This window comes from Molothrus aeneus, chromosome 4 (genome assembly GCF_037042795.1).
Source record: "Molothrus aeneus isolate 106 chromosome 4, BPBGC_Maene_1.0, whole genome shotgun sequence".
NCBI lineage: Eukaryota > Metazoa > Chordata > Aves > Passeriformes > Icteridae > Molothrus > Molothrus aeneus.
This window is the reverse complement of record NC_089649.1, coordinates 23,956,721-23,977,552: the sequence shown is the minus strand read 5'-3', so window position 1 is coordinate 23,977,552 and position 20,832 is coordinate 23,956,721. Positions and strand designations below refer to the sequence as shown.

The 20,832-nt window shown below is 43.3% G+C and overlaps 1 protein-coding gene across 7 annotated transcripts in view; it reads left to right on the top strand.

The window, feature by feature from the left end:
* EPHA5 (EPH receptor A5) overlaps window positions 1-16,745 on the top strand; it is a 193,056-nt gene extending 176,311 nt beyond the window's left edge. For 5 of the 7 annotated variants that reach the window (XM_066548094.1, XM_066548095.1, XM_066548090.1 and 2 more), the window contains 3 exons: window positions 2,374-2,567; window positions 5,519-5,674; window positions 13,932-16,745. In XM_066548094.1, the coding sequence (XP_066404191.1) occupies window positions 2,374-2,567; window positions 5,519-5,674; window positions 13,932-14,037 (456 nt within the window). In that variant the 3' untranslated portion in view covers window positions 14,038-16,745. Of the gene's footprint in view, window positions 1-2,373; window positions 2,568-5,518; window positions 5,675-9,352; window positions 9,546-13,931 lie in introns of those variants that run through there. The other 2 variants (XM_066548092.1, XM_066548091.1) reach the window with 1 other exon arrangement.
* Window positions 16,746-20,832: the final 4,087 nt, after the last annotated feature.

Genomic DNA, 20,832 nt, shown 5'->3' with positions numbered 1-20,832 from the left:
GTTTCTGGATGGCCCTCTAAAATATGCTTTGGCTTGACCACAAGATAAGGCTTTGATGCAGAAATTATGCAGAGGAATATTGTGGCCTGTGTTGCACAGGTTGATAAGCTAAATAATCACGGTGGTTGATTTTTAATGTTCAGACTGGTGAATCTGTGAAAACACCACTGAGTGTTGCTTTGCTTTACTGGAATAGACTATCCCAAATTGTCCTCTCCTAAACATCCAGTTCAGTCACCCCAGTCTGAATAGTGCTCGTCCAGAAGAGGAAGAGAGACAAAAGTGCCTCCTTAGGTGCAAATTCTAAACCTTCAAGTCTTACAAATCAGTAAGCATGCCAATGAATGGAGCAGCAAATGTCTCGTTTTCTTATTTTCTAATCACTGTGGTGGCTGCAAGTGACTCAGTCTTTCTTGTTTCGGTTTTTTTGCTACCCTTACTGCTAGAGGCCTGAAGGCACCTTCAGATGCAAGAGTCTATTTCAGCATCCTAGCTTCTTGCAGCATTTTGATACCATTTACATTGTATCACCAGGACGGATGACATCCTGTAAATTGAGTTAACGCTATTGATTGTGATGTTACTGCCAGGAATATCCAGCACGCATAACCCCACTGCAGATATAGTTCAGATATTCTGATCTGGTGCCAGATGGTCTGCTCCTTGTCTTGCTGCTATTTTCTTTCTGCTCCAGTTGGAGGATGACCCATTATTGTTATAAATACAGACGTGGACACAGCAAATAGCATTCTCATGGCTGTGCCACACTGAAGCTTTTTCTTTATAGGGCAGTTGCAAATTTGGAATCAGGGACCAGCTGAAAAGCATGGTATGAAGACCAGAGAGTATAAATAGCACAATGTGATGGAGCTGGGAGCAGCAGCCAGGCCATAAAAGAGATCTCCTTGCAAGTGTAGGTTGGATGGAGAGTGCTCCACCGAAAGATGAAATCTCAGATGGGCACAAAAGGACTGCACATACTGTGGCCCAGATCTTCTGCTGTGCTTTTTACCCTTGGAGGAGATGGTGAAGCCTCACCTAAGTGCTTCTCTGCCATGTACATCCTCAGAGAGCTTGAGGTTCCCACTACTGCTGCTCAGTCAGCCTGGCTCATTCCTGCGGCTCTTACATTTAGCAAAAAGCTCTGTGTGGAGGACAATTTAAAACCAGTCCATTGTGAATTTTGAAGCCTTCTGAAGTGCAGTGCTAGCCTGACACAGCTCATCCTGTACTACTCATCTAGCCACTAAAGACCAAGACAACAGCTTCCATGCTAATCACAAAGCCTTCTTTTTCAACACAGAATGTTTTCAAATTGTGAAATGAGTGAATAGCATTTAAGGTAGTCTTTGGAGTGAACAGTGAAGCACATATGGTTTTCATGTGGTCGTAGCAAATACCTGCTTCCATCTCCTTTTCATCAAGGAATCTTGGGAGTGGAGGGTGTGAAGATGGGCTGCCATGACTCCCTTGGCACAGACACAGAACCTTGTGGCTTGAAACATGAGCTGCATTCTCGTGAAAATTGTAATGGTTCAAAATGGGAGCTGCTGGGCTTAAAGCCCTGCCACAGATCTGCCCCAAACTGGGGAAAGCAAGTTGCCTTCCTCAATTCTGCCCTCATTTATTAATTTCTGCCTTTCAAGAGGGCAGGCAACACACATGCACATCACTTGTTTTAGATATAAAACCATAGATGATTTGTATTTGAAATCAGTGCAACAACTCCCCTGGTTTTAATTTACATACTCTTGGGCTGACATTTTAAATTCCTGGCAGAAGTGTGGCCACACTAAGAAACTACTAGACCCAGACAGTATTGAATGATATATGAGATGGTTGTTCTGCCTCTGCCTTGAATCCATCCATCAATTAGCATTCAAAGTCTCTTTTGAAATACAGTCAGACTTTTATTACTGTAATACAAATTTGTGGTCTAGCACATGCCTTTTCATTTAAAAAGAAGCCAACATCTGAATAAACAAAATCACTGCACTCCAAGAAGATGCCAGAAAGCCCTGTAGTCTCTTTTTCATGGATTTAGTATAGGCTCCAGGAGTTTCCTGGTATATAACATAGAGACCACAACTGAGCTTTGAACAAGTGCAACCAGGCAATCTGCCCCCCAGTTGCAGCAGTGCCTTGGCTATCTAGATTCATTTTGCAATGACTAAAAATAAAATTATTCAACACATCCCATGGAAAATATGAAAGATAGAGGGGCTTACTGAGTTTGCTTACTGAGTGTGCAGAGCTGGGCGGTGGCTGGATTTTTTGTGAGCGTATTGTTGATCCCAAAGTTCTACGTTAAAGTCAGCTTGCATTTGGGCAAAAGATGAGGGGAAGAAAAGCCTTGTGTTTTGTGTCCTGCAGGTGATTAAGGCCGTGGAGGAAGGCTATCGCCTGCCAAGTCCCATGGACTGCCCTGCTGCTCTCTACCAGCTAATGCTCGACTGCTGGCAGAAGGACCGCAACAGCCGGCCCAAGTTTGACGAAATTGTCAGCATGTTGGACAAGCTCATCCGGAACCCCAGCAGCCTGAAGACATTGGTTAATGCATCAAGCAGGTACAGACTCAGCCCAGAACCATTTCTCAGAGCAAGCTCCTTGTCTGAACACCCACCCCTAGGGCTGGATTCCCTCTGATTATTTAGCCTGAGTGTGTGTTCTTGGGGGAATCCTTCAGCTTTGTTATGTCCAGGGGAGTTGACTCATATCAAATTTTTCTGTTGCAGCTAAGTGAGCAATTCACTCACTCCAAATGCAGTGCTGCTACCACAAAGAAAATTACAGTAGTCTGTCTTTCAGAAACAGGAGTTTCAGCAGTACTTTGTCCGTGCAAAACTATCTGTGCTCTACTGCAAGGTTAGAGAAGGCAAGGCTTGAGTGCACGAGCTAGATAGTAAATACTGCTCCAATTATCTGCCTGTTGACTTTATCTTGGTAATACAAATGAAAAGTGCCTCTTGGGGAAACTCTTAGGATGTGCAAAGCTTATGGATGTCCAGGTACATCCTTCCACAACTATTCCCAGGCATGCTAGCCACCAGTACAAGTCGTGAGAGTCGTGGTAATTGGAAGAGGAGGTCTCTGGTTACCAAAATACTGTACACAAACCCTTTGCTAAAACCACATGAAGTGAATAGAACAGCCAGTTTGTATTTAAACATGAATCTGAATAGCTACACAGCTACAAGTAAGGTAAACACAATCAAGAAATAAAGCTGCACTTGGGGAGAAAGAGCTAAATAGTCTTGGAGAGGCTTTTTCTATTTTCACTGTAAGCACACATTAACTTCTGAGCCATCACTGTTGCTAATCACGCAATCCCTTGCAAGGTCATAAAGAATATATATATATATATATATATATATATATATATATATATATATATATGTACATATGTATGTATATATGTATATTATTGCTGTTTCACGGATGGCAGTGGAGTTCCCCAGATTAACCATGGAAAAGGTCAAGGTCCTGCAGAAAAGTTTATCCTTGGGGGAGGGACAAAAAAAGATATGTTGTTTTCTTTAAACAGGAATGAGGGAGATAAGATTAGGTTAGACTGGTGGGACAGGCCAAAAGAGATATACTGCTGTGAGCTTGTAGTCATTTGTCCCCACATCTTCCAAGTGATCCTTGCACAGCTGCATGTGGCATATCTCCCCTGCTGCAGCTCTGGTGGCATGTCCCTGTGCATGGCATTTCGTGCACTGAAAGAGAACCTGAAATTTCTGTTAATTTTTGAATACAAGCTAGATCTGGTTCCTCGGGCTATTTTACATGTACCATTTACCATCTGAAGAAGAAATTATTTTTATTAGCAATTAGATGTAACATCAGTGCCAGCAAACCTGCAGGAAAAGGTTTATGACAGCATAAAATATGTGAGGTTTCTCTTTTTTCAACTCAGAACAGTTATTTTCCAGGCCTGTTATATGGTGTTTCCTGCACTCTTTTATACCAAACTGTTATGCCAGATGAGGAAAATAGGCAGGAAACCATTTCCTTGAGCTGCTAAGCACTTTGCTGATGTTTTATTCCATGAATGGGTCCATGCAATTCCAAACCTCTCCTTTTCAGAGCTGCTGTGGATATTTTTGATATGGATGAAGAACCTGAACCGTCAGGCTTTGGGGCTGTGCTTCTATTCTCATAGATTGCTGTGCCCAGACCATAGTCATTCCAAATGAATCATAATTTCAATACAGAGCAGCTGTAAAGGATTTTTTTTATATATGTAATGTGTTCTTTATGGAAATTCTCATTAATGCAAATAAGGGAGGAAGTCACTCTCTACATTACAGCTTGTGCTATGATATCACTAGGTACCTCCTGACATTAGTGATGAAAATCCACTTCTCATTATGATTACTTAGGAGTTTTGAATTTCTCATGTGTATAAAATGTTATGGGAAGCCATTATGTTCTTGGTACTGCAAGTATTCACATTTTATTAGACCCTTCAGCATTGCTATTAAATAAACAAATAATACTAATGTGCTCATAAAATATATGAAGATTCCTGAAGTGCTATGATAATATAATATGCCAGCTCTCCTTCCAGTTGAAAGTCTTTTAAGTGTAATAGCCACCGTCAGAGGCTGACCTGGAAAATGTTTTTTTTTTTTACCTGTGGGTAAAAATCTTTGCTCAGGGCTTGTGTTAGCTGTGTGTCCCATTTTACAAAGCAGGGAACAGATCTGGTTTCTTTCCTGGCTGACCTTAGACAAGGCCTCTGTGCTCTCTGCACATCATTAGTGGGGTGGTGGACCCTGCTTGTGCCAGGTACTGTGTCAGTGCTCCAGCTGTGGTGAAGGGTTATTATTTGCCTGAATTGCTTCTTCCGTGCATGGCATAGCTGAGCAGGGAGCAGTTGCCTGGCAGGCTCTGAGGGAGGGTGTGGGAGCAGGAGTGCACCTTGTTTGCAGGCCTGGAGCGTGGCTGGAGCATTGCTGCTCTCTGCAGGCTCGTTGGATGCTGTCTGCATCCAAACCCCCCTCCCAGTGACTCTGCAGGAGCAGCCCCTGGACTGTTTAATGCTCCCTCGACTGGGAACAGCTGCCTGCCATTGATGGCCGCTGCTGGGAAATGTAATTTGGGTTTCAGTTTCCAGGCTCTGTGCTGGCTTAAGTTAATTATGAGCTTTAAAGGTGGAGGAAGAGAGCAAAGCAGGAGTCATCAAAGCAAAGACTTTGAATTAGGAGTGACTGGGGGAGCCTACTTGTGGCCAGGAGGTAACTGGGGTGGATGCCACTCCTCTCCTCCTCTTTCTGCTTGTGGTGAGAATTGGAAATGGCAAGAGCCAACTCAAGAATAGGTGAGGTTGCAGGTGAAGTGCTGTGTTTGATACATTGCATATCAAGCCAGCTAGGAGGATTTAGGCTGCAGCAATCACTGAAAACAGAGCAAAAGAATCATCTTTACCATAAAAAAATGCAAGCAAGTTGAGTCATGTTGTGTATCTCTCAATACTGATTTTGTTTGCTTCTTTGTTTTTGCTTAACTTCAGAGTGTCAAACCTGTTGGTGGAGCACAGTCCAGTTGGGAGTGGTGCCTACAGGTCCGTGGGTGAGTGGCTGGAAGCCATCAAAATGGGCCGATACACAGAGATCTTCATGGAGAATGGATACAGTTCAATGGATGCAGTGGCTCAGGTGACCCTAGAGTGAGTAGTGTCCAGATCATTTTCACCTCATTTCTTGGAATTGCAACAGGAGGAGGGAGGAGAAAGACAAATTATTCAAGAATATGTAAGGAAGAGGCTGCGGAAAGGGAAAACGTTATCCTGCATTTGCAGTAAGCAGTTTCCCTTACAGCATCTCTATTGATAACAAGTGCAGGCAAGACTAAAATTTACAATTACTACATTGGCGGCCAGTATTTTGTCTCCTTTACTCACAGAAATTAATGCATGAGTTTCTGTAATTGCCAGGCCATCCTCTTGACACACTAGCAGTTGATTATTTGGGATTACCAACAAAATAAACCCTCTACCCTACCAGTAAATGCATAGGTCCCAGCTGAGACAGCCTGGCTTCACAGCAGATGAGCTGGATTCATGGCTGATCTGGATATAAGCAAGGGAACAGTGAAGCTCAGTAAGGTGTGGAAATGGTACTCAGCATAACCAGAAATAGGTAAGAGCTGATGCCAGTGCAAGAGCATCAGGAACCCACAGCTCTAGAGTACAGGCTTCCTGAACGAGACCCTTTCTTCTGAATGTGCCCGTGGCTTTTGCACGTGAGTGTGACTGCAGCTGAGGCAACAGCCTTCAAATTACTTGGTAAATGCCTCAGGGCTGCTAATTTGCTACGCTGCACCTTTAATTGCCTGCCTTGCTTATGAAGTTGTGTCAGCACTTTCCTGCTGCTGCCTGTGCTGTCTCAAACTCCCCTCCAAGCCTGCCTTTCTAGCTGGGTTAATTCGAGTTTAGCTTACTGCAGGCATTAAGGCAGAATGGGAAGAATTGCACTCTGCTGCTTTGGAGAAGGTTGTGTCTCCTCTGACCACATGCAGATTGCCACTGCACATACAGAATTGCTTCTGAGGATTAAGAATAAACCAAGAAAAATCCCCCTACCCCACAAGCTGCAGCATTTCCTCCTGTCTGCCACAGTGCTTGCTGTGGAGCTCACCATACAGCACAGGAGTGTGGGGCAGGTCAGTGACATCTCCATGGAGTTCAGTTTTCCATTACATACACGGAGGGAGTGCAGGAGCCTCTCTGCTCTCACTCTGATGTTATTTGCTCCACTCATACCATCAGTATTTGCCCCTTATACCTGGGCTCATCCAGTCTTTTTTCAGCCATTGACATGAAAACCCTGAGCTAGGGATGAAGTCCTCTCCAGCAACTGTCTGGGAAATCAGGGTGCATGGATTCTTACCTGGATCCTCTTTTCAGCTCCTGAGACCCTTACATGTTGTTTCCCAGACTTGTCCTGCAATTATGTGTCACTTTACTTGGGCTTTTGAGGACTCCACAGTTTAAACTGATGATCTACAAACAAAGACCAAGGAGGAGGGCGTCCATCCCCAGGCTGGTCAGAGCCCACATAGCAGAAATAGCTAGCCAGAGGCTGAGTGGGGAAACGGGGGATAGGATGAAGCAGTAATTTATGGAAAAGAAAAACATTGGAGCATTCCTCTCCACAGTACCACCCCAATCTGATAACCAGAGCAACTTTTGGTAGAAAATGCAGTTTGTCTAAAATCCATCACAGATTTATTGCTGTTTGGCTTAATTAGTCATGTCAAAGAAGAAAATTAGGCTTCTACCATGTTCCTCTTCAGAATTTTCTGTGGTTTGAAGAGCTCTACATGAAATGCTCAGAAGTAAAATGCTTTTGTTTGGATCACAGAAAATGTTGACTTCAAACTCAAATTAGTGGGTATTTTCAACAGCAAATTAGAAGTTTACTTACATGTGTAACTTGAAGAGGGATCTTTCTATCCCTCCTACACTGTCTTAGCATGCCATGTTGCTGACAAAAGTATTCCTAACCTTCAAATTCCCAATGTGCAACATTTCAGATTATGAAGTAAGATCCTTAATTTGACTTTAAAATTTAACTATTTTTCTATGTTTACTCTTTAGTATTCTGGAAATTTTAAAAATGTCCCCGAAAATCTTTTCAGGTGATGCAAAAAGTGCTTTAAAATGGTTTTTCTGATTGGCAATGAACCAAGAAACCAATTACCTGCACAGTTCTAGCCAGAAAGGCGAGTTGGTTTGAAAGGCTTTAAATAAGATTATAGTTGCCAGAGATGCTCTGACTCTCACCAGCTGCAAAGCTCCTCAAAGGCCCCCTCACCAGGTCCCAGGATGTCCTCCATGGCACAAATGTCATAGAGGACATCCTGGGAGTCTATAGAGGACATCCTGTCCCAGTGGAGACAACAAGTCTGAGCTGCTCAGCTTCAGCTTTCTTCTGGGCTTTTAGAACAGCAGAGCAAACAGCAAAGGAGCTCAGGCCTGGCAGCCTGGGGGAGATTTTGGGTTTGTTGGTTTTTTTTTTTAAACTGGAAGGAGGCATTTCATGGATCCATCTTCATTTCAGTTGAAGCTGATAAAAGGTTGAAACCTATTCCAAGTAGCTATCCATGTCAGCAAATAAATTCCCCCTGCCCACCCCAGCTGCCTGTGGACAGAGATTCTTGCAGAGATGACTGCTTGGTTCTTCTCTGTCAGCCCACACACCTTTGCATTGCAGAGGTGGCTTGGTCAAAAAGGCTTGACCCCACTTAGGTCTATTTTTGGAAAACCTGTGGAAGATTAATCAAAAAGCCAAGTAGCCATCCAAATCAAAACTTCTCTCATCCCTCTCAGAAACAGTATAAAATGAAAAAAGCAGCAGATTCTCAGCTGTTGAAAAAAAGGAAACCATCATAGCAGCTTAAGAGGAAAAGTGTCTTGTAATGAAGTTCTGAATTCAGTCTGATGTAAACTGGCAGACTGCCCTTAAAAAATAAAGTAAGGGAGAAAAATGGCTCCTGGTGGGCTCAGCTGAGACTCTCATGGGTTCTCTAGAAAATAAACACCAGATCAGACAAATTTCTTTAAAGGTTGATATACTGAGAGGGGTTGGTTTTCTGGAGGTTTTAATTTTTTTCTCCCTGTAAAAGGGAGCAAGAAAACATTTTGTACTCTACGAAGGAGAATTCAGGTTAAATGTTCCTTGTCATTTTTACTGGAGGCAACTGTTCTGTATATTCCAGAGCTGGGACTTGGGGGGATCGGGTGAAAAGATGATCTGAACATCTGAAAGTAGCTTGCTTTCCCCAAATGACATCAGTAAATCAGTCTTTACAACTTAAGAAGTTGCCTTCAAATACCATCCAAAATTATCTTTACCAAATTCAAACTGTGCAGGAGAGAGATGTAGAAATTAGGTGGATAACTGCTGTCAGAAAAAGCAGGACAAAAACATATGATAAATGTAAAGAATTTCTAAAATCTACTGAAAAAAACCTACTAGTGCTGTAGGAGGAGTTGGCCATGACACTGACAGGACTGGTAATTGTGGGTGCCCAGCTTGTGGCTTCTTTAGAGGACATGGTTGAGGTAGTTGATGTTCAGCTTTTTTTTATTAAAAAACCTCCCTCCCCTGGCATGAAAAGCAAAATCCTGATTATCATTCCAATTCTTTCAAACTGATGGCTTGATGCATTTATTCCAGAAAATAGTAGTATTAGTGACAAATTTCTGAAAGCAAAAGATTAAAAATGTAAGATGGATGGATATCACCCCAAGTCCTAAGCTCTGCCTGCTTAAGCTAAGACCTGAAAATGTATGTGTTCAAACAAAGAGTGATTTCTACATTTAGCTCTAATTCTTGCAAAGGGATGAATCACCTTGTGAAAAGTGGAGCCTCACCCTCCACCCTCTCTTTCCAACTGGATATCAGACTTGAAGGGAGCCTTTCCAGTGGACCAGACCTGCTCTTTAAACTTGTGGACCACCTAGTGACTTTGAGTGTGTCTGGAGCTCTTTCAATCCACTGCAAGAATAACTTTACCAGGACAATACTCAAGAATAGATAGATCCATGACATGAGTTTCAGTCTGACCCTTGACTGGACCAATTACTAACCATGTGGACTACATATTTTCACCTTTTGAAAGATCTGTACTCACTGAATCTCAGGACACCCTGTTGTTTGTTATTAGATGAAGAGCTCTGAATATTTGTAATAATATGTGTTGTGTTGCTTTGCATTGTATATATTTTTCTTCTAAAATAAAATAAATTATTTATTAAAAGTTATACTGGATGAAGAACATTTAAGAGTTCACCTGCTCTAGATGCTTATTCTTAACCTAAAATCTCAGTCCTGGGATTTTGATGCTATGTCTGCTTCTGAACAAATTCTCATCTTGTAATCAAGTAGAATGGGAATTATGAGTAAGAGCAGATGAACTCTTAAAACAAATTTTTTTAAGTCCTCATTTCATGCAAATGTCCCTAGCAAGTGGATTCCTCTCTCTTTAGCATCGTCTGAAGGTCTTTGAGGTTCTTCTTGTTTCCCCTCATTCAAACTGACAACTAACTAACTCCATGAGTAGTCCCAGTCTGCATGGGCAGCTGTAGTTACACCACGTGCAGAAGAGTGGTGATATCTGCCCTGGATGGGAGAGGAAATACAAAATTCCTGTGGTAGGCTGGCGGCTGCTGACCTCGGAGATCTTTCAGGACTGTGGCCCTTTTGCTTGCATGACTAAACTGACTGGTGAGGGGGTTGTATTTTATGTGGCAATCCAGTCCTAGTCTACACTGTGTTTGGCAAACTGGTCCATGGTGTATAAGTAGTTCTATTTGTAAATAAAATGTTTTAAATCTATCTCTTACAACATGGAGACTGTGAATTCAACCCTTGCAAATGGAGGCTATTGCAGGGAAGGGGATACCGTGTTGTCACTGGCATGTTGCAGCTGGGCTTCCATGCAAGGCAGTGGTAAGACAGCAGCATGCATGCAGCTGTGTACAGGCTGCTTGGGATGAGCTGACACCAATTTTTCCCCTTTATTTTCTTGGCTTTTTGGTCAACTTAGGTAAGCCTTTTGTTACCTTGTTGGCAAGTTATTCAAATTCCTGCCTGCTTTAATTTCCAGTCCTACATGAATGAAAGAAGTGAAAAGATAAACTTCCTCCCTAAAATAAGAATAAAAGTTGTCTCATGGCTGGGGAGGCCAAGTATTTTGAAGCAGGGAGAGCACCCAGCACATGGGTGCACAGATCTCCACTGCAGAGGCACACACAAAACCCAACACCAGGGGTCAGGTCACTTCCACACCAAGAGGCAGCCTGGATCCTGTGCCCGCCGGTCTCAGTTGTGCCTTTTCCTGCAGGGAGTGCACATTTTTATTGTAAAGCCCCAGAGGGTGTCTGCACACATCTCTGCAGAGCTGAGCCCAGTGAAATTTCCATTTGGCTGCAGTAACAGGAGCCAAAGAGCACTGGACTGGAGCTTAAAGGCAGTTGTTTTTGCAGCTCTTCGACACAGAAGTTGTTGGGGATTTTTTGTCCCCAAACCAGCTGGTTTGTGCACCCAGTTCTGTTCAAAATTGTCTTCTGCCTTACACCACTTTAAGTGCTTCAGCACTGGATGCATGGGAGCATGCAACGTGCTGTAAGTCATGCTTGAAACATCAAAATTAAAGCTCCTGCATTCTATAGGCAGCTTTTAGAAAGTTGTCTTTGGTATGTGCAAGGTGGCTTTTGAATAAACCTGCTGATTTTTATACTTGGCAAGCATCTGGTTCAGGAGCTGTGTCTTCTGGTTCATCTTTGCTGAGGTGCAAGACCCCACAGAAGTGTTTTTCCCCTCTCTGAGGAGTCCCTCATGCTTTTGGCTGGTGGCTTCACATTTGAGAGGATTTGATATTCAAAAAAAAAAAAAAGACTGAATCCCCTGGTGAGCAGTTAATGTATTGAAACCAGAAACTCTTTTTTCTTCTTTCTCTCTTGTAAATCAATGAGACACTCCTCAAGGATATTGAGTTAAGGGGATACAATATGGGGAGAAAAAAAGGCTGTGTAGTGAACTGGGTGGGGGGTTTATTGGACTGATGGGGCTGTGTGTGAAAGGCCAAGACATGCATGCTTTTCTCCAAGTTTGAGGCTGTTTTTTTCCAGCATAACATGCGAGAGTGTCAGAAATTATACATCTGTGAAATACGTGGTACTGGATTTTCAAAAGAGCTCAGCTTGCACTTTAGATACCTGGAAAAAAAAAAAGCTGATTTTTCAAAAAGTGCCAGCAGAGCAGGACTCAGCAGGGGGAAGATGGATGTTGTCTCTTTTAAAAATCAGGTCCTATACTGTGTTGGTTTTGAGGGTTGGTTTGTTTTTTAGTTTCTTTTTTTTTTTTTTTTTTTATCTCTGGTGTGAACTTCCAACTGTGCTGTGTACATAAAATAAATTGCATGTAACAATAGCATTACTTCATTTTCCTTCATTATTAAGATGGCTTGCTGAACTAGTTTCACAATTCAGTGGAGACAGAAATGAAAGCATGTCCCCCTGAGAAGGTAGACACCTTTTGCAGGTGCTGCAGCCTTTTCTCTGCCAGGTAAGGAGCACTGCTGATGTGTCTCATTGACCTCCTTTGCTCTGTGCCCCTTACATTATGATTTCCCTTTGCATCATTAAGAAGCATTGCTGAAAAAGGGTACAAGAATGAAATTATGTGTTTAGCCCGAAGCAAAAAACTTGGTATTTTCCAAATCAAAAGGCAGAAAACATGACAGTCCTTGGAGAAGTACAGATGTAGCTTTTGGCTTCAACTAGTTTATGTGCTAATGTATTAGCCTTCACTCAAGACTGCTTTTTATTCAAAGCAGCGTTCATCTGTGTAATTTGTGAACATGGATGATTGGTTGTTACTTGCACAGGAGTTTCTTTCTATCCAGAATGTGAAGCTGCTGAGAGAGGCACACCTCCGTGGGTAGTGTGAAAATGTTTTGGTGCTCCTTGCACCTTGTGCTCTCCTGCAGTCCAGTACACAGCCCTGCAGTGAACTGTAGGCCAGGTTTGCAGTTGTGTCTCAGGTGATGGTTGGGCTCCCAGATGTTTCTGGGGATTTCCAGCTTTGGCATGAATGCAGCAGCGTGGTTTCCAAAAAAGCAGCTGCGTGATTAAGGCCACATCTCCATGACTTTTGGTGGAGAACTTTCTCCTAAAGAGTTGCACACCGGGTGTCAGCAGCTTGGGGATTCACAAGTGTATCGGCAGGACCATAAGGCACAACTTAGGAACATCCTTAATTGGATGATTGGTTCAATCCAGTCTTGAGGTAGAAAGTGGGGGACTGATATTTTTCTATCAGTGGAAGTCTTCAGACAAAACACCACATCTCTTATGGTGAACCTGCTTCTCTAACAGCTTCTGTGTCTTGGGCTGGAAACATGTATGCAACTGTCTTGATGTTTCTGCTGTGCTTTTATTCCTACAATTTCTTTGTTAACACTTTTCTACCCAGTAAGAAATTTCTGCAATTACACTCTGCCATAACTGATGGCTTTACCTGGCTTAGAGGTGTAATTGATAACCCAAGGTCCTGCTTTGCTATCTCCAGGAGATTATTTGTCCCACTCCTGTCTTTGGATGGGATAAACCAGATAACCTCTTAATGCCATTCATGTGAATCACATGAAAGTGATTACCTTCATCTATACACCTGAATTTTGGAGGGTGGAGTTGATGACAAACAATCTTTCCTCCTGATCCTGCATTTTATGTTAACTGTCTTATTTTACAGCTTTCCTGTAGTGGTAGCCCAGTAGGCAGAATCAACACAAATGCCCTTGGCATCTAGAATTCACCTCTTCAAAGAGAAACCAAATGTGGGTTTATGGGAAGATTTGCAAAGACACAAAGGGGAGCTGCTTTGCTAATTCTTGTTGACTTTAAGGAGTCATCAGGATGGTGGCCGCGCTCGAGGCTTTTGCCATTTGTGTTTCTTTGGCTTTCCCTCATCTGAAGAGGAAGAAAGCACGGATTGACCTCACTCCTCACTGCTCATATCCAAGATCAAATAGTAGCCCCTCCCATAAGAAGAGGAAACAGCAACACGGGCTTTCTTACCTGGCTTTCCTCTTGGAAATAGGACTTTTCATGCCTAGCAGAATCCTTGGCCAAAGATGATGCTGACACTTTGCTGTCTGGCCTTTCTCCTTGGCCAGCGAGGTGATCTCATTCAAATCACATCACCTCTCTGAGGTGCTGTCAGCCATTAAAAAAAAAAAAAGAAAAAAATTTACAAATGGGGAAAATGAAACCTGCCAACTAAACTTGGCTCTGGGAGCTGCCAGTGATAACAGGTAGGCACTGGCAGCAGCAGCGGCAGCGCGTGCGGCGCGTGGTGTGCGCGGCGACGTGTGCCTAAGAGGTCCATGGAACCAACGTCTGCTTTCTCCCACAGGGATTTGAGGCGTCTGGGAGTGACACTTGTTGGTCACCAGAAGAAGATAATGAACAGCCTTCAAGAGATGAAGGTCCAGTTGGTGAATGGGATGGTGCCGTTGTAACACGGTTTTTAAAGTTGCTTCCTCAAGTGGGTCGGTCCTGCACTTTGTACTCTAGCCCTGAGATTTATTTTGACTAAAAAAAACCCAAGAAAAGATAAAAAAGGGAAATTCAGTGGTTTCTATAATTGAAGGACATTGGCCTCTGCTGCAGCATTTCTAAAGCAGTGTTTGACTAAAGTTTTGCTTTTCTTCCTATTTGTGTCCTCATTTTCATGAAGTCAATGTAAGATGCATGGAACGTGGAAACGAATCTGCTGTACATGAGGTTAACCAGTCTCTTGAGCTTCAGCGGTGATGACAAGCCTTCCACCACGTGTTGTCTGTACATGGGAGGTACATATATATATATAGCACCTTTATATACTGAATTACAGCAGCACATGGTAATGCTTCCAAGGACTGACTTGAATGGCAGATTTTTGTGGCCATTCATGGACTCCCAATAGCTGCAGTTTGCTGAAGTATAACTTCGAGTCTTACTTGTCTACAGAAGTGTATTGAAGAGCAATATGATTAGATTATTTCTCGATAGATATTTTGTTCTGTAAATTTAAAGAAAAGAAAAATAATGCTGTCACACAGCATTAAGTTATAGAGAAGACTAGCATATAAACATGTCGCTTGCTCCATGGCAAATACAATACAGGATGTATATTTTGTTTTCCTCCTTCTGTGTTACCAAGTTCTTTTTATTTGCTCTTTGGGGAGGATAATACATGTGGAAGATGTATATACTGTACAGTTTGCTACTCATCAGGTACAAGATTGGGACTCTTTCCTTGATTTCTTCCTTTTTTCCTTCCTCTTTTACTCAGTCTCCCTTTTGTGTTACCCCCATGCTTTGTATTTTTGCTGCAGTTTGGTTTGATCAACACATAAAGCCTTCAGGAGTTTTCATTATGTATATGAGGTAGAAGGAAGTTGCTTAAATAAAAGATGTTGCCCCTCCTTCTTCCTTTACACCGTGGGTTGAGGACATCCAGAAGAAGAGAAGTAAAACATCTGGTTCTTGATGGCCTCCAGCAACAACGTGGCATCGATTTTCCTGTCCTGGCCAAAGGTGCCATGGGATTGCCTCGGCACAGGCGCTTCAGCCCAGTAGCCATCACCCAGTGCAGCCATCACCTCTGTTCCCGGAGCTCAGGAGAGAAAGCATAAGGTAGTTTTAGCTGAAAGGAAGGAATTTTGTTGTTCTTTTTCTGATGATGTTGGTTAGGTCCTGGGGCACAGTTTGGAAATGAGCTTCTGGCATCCAGTGTGGAGATTTTGTAGTATTTCCCCCACAGTGGTGGGAGTGGGATTATTTTTGGAACTGTCATGTCCCAAGCTGTCTCTCAGCATTCTAGGTTTGCTGTGGACCTGGCCACTTTGTGACAGAGCACAGAGGGGAAATAAGAGCAGAGCAGCCCAACATGATCACAGTGATGGCATCCTGAGGGCAAGGAGATGCCATTCATCTGGGGCTGGCACAGCTCAGATCAAGACTTGGCTGCAGCTGGGGCTCAATGTAGCCATTAAAGCCCATGGCTGGTACTTTCAGAGGACCTGAGTGCAACCCAATCCCCTGGGAATCACACCAAGAAGTATTTTGGGGTTGTCCTCCTGTTTTTATTGTAGATAGGATTAAACAGCACCATTAATTTCGTATTCAAAGGTTGGGCTTTTATTTTGTGAAGATTTTGGTAAGGATTTTAAAACAGCTCAGTGGATTGCAAGGGTTTGTTGTTTCTGTAAATGTATTGCTTCCTTAGAGTTTGGATAGCATCTTGTGGCATTCCTCCTTAGCAATAACATCAATATATAGAGTTGCTGTAGCTCCCTTCATCCCCAGTTCTGCAGAGCCAAGCCCAAAGAGCTCAAACAGCCAAAAGGAGGCCTGTGTCCTTCACGTCTTGCAGAAACAGGTGTTGCAAGGCACCTGAAGCTGTTTCAAAGGATTTCTTTCATTTCCCCCAGCCTTTGGATGAGATTTGATACACAGAATGGTTTTTTTTAAAGAAGAGAAGCACCTAGGAGAAGAGGTTGAGTGGTTTTTTCCTTAGCAGCAGGGCTTCTTCAGGCAATATTTTCCTGTCCTGAAATGGCCCCCTCCGCCTCTGCAACTGCTGAGTTCCTCAGGAATCAGGAGAAATAGGAGGGAAAAAAGCCACAGCGAGGCCTAACAAATCTTGATAGTGTCATTTCTTATCCCGTTGTTTCATTTTGGCAGCCACCAGACCACAAAAGAGGAAGAGGGTATCAAGACATAACAATTTCGGCACGGAAAAGAGATTTGTCATATAATAAATAAGATTATTAGAGCTGTCAGCAGAAGAGTCTTGAGATTATTTGTGTCTCCCTCTCTGCAACACTTGGGAAAATACATGTAGGAAGACAGAAACAGCTCATTTCACCAGGAGGAATCGTTCGTTTGCCTGCATCCACTGGTGGCACTGAAATGCTGTGTGCAAATATGTGGCACTTTCTGCCCATCTTCTCCACTCATTCCTGTCCTGTTGGCTCTGTGGGAGGAGTTGAACTTGGTCCTTTTTTTTCCCTGGGCTCTTAAAAGCAAAATCCTCTTTTCGTCACTTGTATTGCTGGAATACCTAACGTTCAAAATGACAAACCAGTGGAAAACAAAACTGTTCTTAAGCCAGACTGCGTTTGTAAATTGGGAATCTCTTCTTGCTTCCTCCAATAAATAAATAAATAGCTTTTTCTATTTATTTCAAGAGCTGTTCTTGCTACAGATCTCTGTATAATAGACTTTTGTCTTGGGGCTAAATAAAACATTGTTTTAATTTGTAGGGTCCAAAGGTTACAGCTTCTATGTCCATGAGCAAATCACAGAGACAATGGAGGTTTTCAGTTCCCATCCAAGAGCTGCAAGAACTTTGTGCATTGGGCGTGATTTTATGTATTGGGGTGCAGCAGAACGAGATGACAGCAACATTTGGTTGGTTATGTTCTTGGAAAGGGCTGTAGGTTGATTTCCTGCCCATGGTAAGTCCAAGCACTTTGCTTTTCCAGCTCACTACAGCTGAGCCAACGGATTCCATTTTTTCCAGTATATTTTGCTGATAATTGAGAGGGAGGTATTTCAAAGGATCCAAAAGGTGGACAGGCTTTTTTTAATACAGTTTTTCATTTTGGGAGAAGGAATGGCTTGTGTAGACTGACGCCCTTTCATTGTGTAGCTATTTCCACTTGGAAAAAGTACTTCAGCATTAAAAAGGAAGACTGATATAAAAGGGAGAAAAATCAGTTTAAAATTTTATTTATTCCTCCTATATGTTAATAGGTAGAAGAATAAAAAATAAAGGTCAAATTTTTTTGTCTATTCAGTGTTGAATATAATGTAGAAACTCCCGGTGCTCAAGAAATTGTGACTCCTTGGACTACTGTGGACTTGAAATTAGATGTTAAGGTAGATGTAAAATACATCAGTAGCAGTCTTAAGATTAACACTTAGTTGCCAATCCTTTAATGTAATTCCTTAGTGCAGGTAGAGCAGGAGCTGGTGCATCCAGTGCTGCCAGAGCTGCAGCCTCTGTCTCAGCTCCTTGCCATCAGTGTTTTAACTCATAGGAGACTCTAGCATTGCTGTATTTATTCCTCCCCTTTCTCCGTCTTTGGATGCTCTCTGTGCATTTTGTTTGTGTACATGGGGTTTTTTTGTAGTGTAAGATGCAAAATTTTCTATTTTTTCATAAAAATAAAAACCTTTTGACTACAGCAACATCCAGTTGTGGATCACACATACGCTTGACCCCTCGACTTTCCACAAAGCATCAGGATTTCCCCCCATTGAAAGGAAATCAGTTCTCTGTATTTTTCTCTCCTAACTGCAGATTTGGTGCTACTCTTGTGGTCCCTGAGGGAAAGAGAGGCCTTTGGGATGAGTGAGACATGTAGACCCACATGAATGCATGTGCCCTTGTTACAGGCTGTTCCCACTTTGTTTTGGGGGGAAAATACGATTTTTTAGGCTAGTTTCTAAGGCAAAGGGCCTGCCAAAGCCCCAGATCAGTCCCTCACCACATATCCCTCAGAAATATCATTTTTTGTGATTTTTTTTTTCTCCTCCCAAGATGTGATTTTTCTCTGAATTTTTCCTGGAGAGACCCCAGCAAACCCATGACCAGCTGGAGCACCCACCCCCACATCCCCTGCTCCATGGATTTGGGGGCATCCACAGGCTGCAGAGGGGCACGGGCCAGCCTTAAAGAGAAGTGAGAAAAGCCGCAGGTGGGAAAGGCCAAGGGGAAAAGACTGACCTGGAAAGGTCTTAATGGAGGTGGGGCTGGGCAGCCACCATCTTCTTGTCCCCTGCTAGAGGACAAAGGGAAGAGGGGCAGATAAAGATACTGTGTCTCCTGACATGACAGGAAGCTGTGGCAGATGATGGGTAGTGGCCAGGAAAGGCATGACAGGCTGGGACAGCAGGGGAATGCTGCCTTATATATTAAAGGGAGGACAAGGTCAATTGGGTTAGCAAATTGAGGTTGTCAGCAGCTTGGATAAAATCCCTCTGGATTGACGTGCCAGTCCCAACACTCGGTGTTCTCTTGTTCAGCTTGAGGTTGTCTGCTGCTGGACCACAATGGAGGCAGAAGCTGTAAGGACCCAGAGGACAGAGGGAAGAACTGTTAATTTGCCCATGCAGATCCTTGATAGCTTTGTGGAGGCAGAGAGCCTGCTAAGGGCAAAATACAAACATGGGGAAACTTTCATTAAAAATCAGAGTTGGCTGCAAACTCCTTCCACAATGTTCCATCTTATGTGAGAACTAAGGAATTCGGCAATTTCCATGAGTATTTGTGCTCAGATTGGCTTGGGACCAGCTCTTAAACAAATTTCAAATCAGCATTTGCCTATGATTTTCCTCTGCTGGGCTCAGACTGAGAAAAGGCACTTGCACTTCATGGGCACCAGCTAGTAAATTTACCTGCACAGAAAGGTAAGGTGCTTCACCTTCAATGTGGGTCCTTAAGCACATGCCTGACTTGGTTTTGGGTGGTTCTTCTGCACAGCCTCTGTCTGGCCCCTGAATAAATGCACAGCTGCATCTCGAGTCGCAAGCACCAGCTCTTGTGAATGCTTAACAAGCTGTGCTCAGGGTAATATTCTCTGCATCATTCTTGTTTGCAGCAAAACTGAAACAAACTGCAAGGCAAGATGATGGCTGTGCTGGAGACATTGCAGGGCAGCTAAACAGTAACTTGGACTTATTTTCCGATCCAGTAATATAAAAATGGGGCTGAGGGGGCTCTGAACCTGTCCCCTCCTGTGCCAGCCTGGAAGGGTTCAAGGCTGTAATGCCAGAATCCCCAGAGGATGCTGTGGCCCCAGGGCAGGAGCAGCAGGGAGGCTGCTCCCCATCACCCCACAAAGCCAAGCTGCCATGCAGAAAGCAATGCAAGATTTATGAAGCTGTGGGGAGAAAGAGCGAGGGACTCTTCATGTATTTTTCATGGGCTGAGTTGCATAAATAGCATGCAATGCATAAACTGTGACTGGATACTTCCACAAAAAAAAAAAAAAAAAAAAAAAAAGAAAAAAAAAAAGTGAGAACCAGCAAGCAGAAGAGATGAAAGAATGAGATAGCTTTATTCAAGTCAACAGGGCATTCTCAAAGTCACCCTCAGGTGCATTAAGAAGCAGCCAAAACAGCACAACCTCATCCCAGAACAATTCATCTTTGCTGGTATGTGGAGGGACGTGGACCTCGAGGACTGGAGAAGGGCACACATCATTCTGCTTGGTAAAATGTGTGGGTGGCAGGAGAAAAACCACCTTATCCACGATGCCTCAGATGTGGTGGGGGACTTATGGAGATGCTAGGACAAGCTATTGCACCAGCAGATGGGTCAGTGTAGAAAGTGAATGGCACTGGGGCACAGAGAGACAGCTCAGAGTGAGGTAAGACTGGAAAAAGAGGATGCCACTGGAAAACTCAGTGCAGGGATGAGTGCTGAAAACGTGATGTTCCCTGTTGCAGTACCCTCAGCAGGTGCATGTGTGCTTCCAAGTGTGCAGTTTTAATAATGCATCTGCTGGCAGAGCTTAAATTTCACGTACATGAAGACAGGTATCAAAACAATCTCAGGCTGAGATTGGGTAGGAAAAGGCAGCCAGAGCAGCATGGTGGCCAGCAGAAAGCTTTGCTCATTTTGCAGCCATGGTAGCAGACCAGAGTGTGCTTGCAGTTATTGCATGCCATAGGGCTTCCAGGGGACAAAAGCCTTGGAGAAACAGGTGTGAAGCGTGTGATGCCCACTGAACACACCCATTGTGTCTATAATGTGACTGCCTGTGGGATCATCTGGTGCAATTCCTTTGGGAGCCGCTGGATGTTGGTGGCTACAGGCCCCAACAATAAATGACCTTTGACAGCCCATTAACATATGGCTCATTATTTTCCTCCCATGAAGTCCTGTGAGCCAGCCATGGAGGAGAACAAGGCACCCCTGTAGGTGACTTCTTACTCCTTCATTTCCTCACCTCTAGCTGGGGTCAGCTCAGTTACTCATATCATCAGCTATAGTAATGTCCAGCAAATTGAGTGTAAGAAAAGGAGATGCTTTCTTACACTGGTGTGCTGCTTTCATAACCCATTAACAGCTCTAATCAGGTTTTTTTGACCCCAGAACTCTTCAAGCTCCCTCTTAAATGGCCAGCAGATGCATTTGTGCTGGAGAAGATGACTTATTTATCTCAAAGCTTATTTTTTAACTACAAAACCAAAGGAAAAATCTTTCAAGCTGAAAAAAGAAAAAAGCAGAAAAACTGTGAGATAGGCTGCCTGCCGTT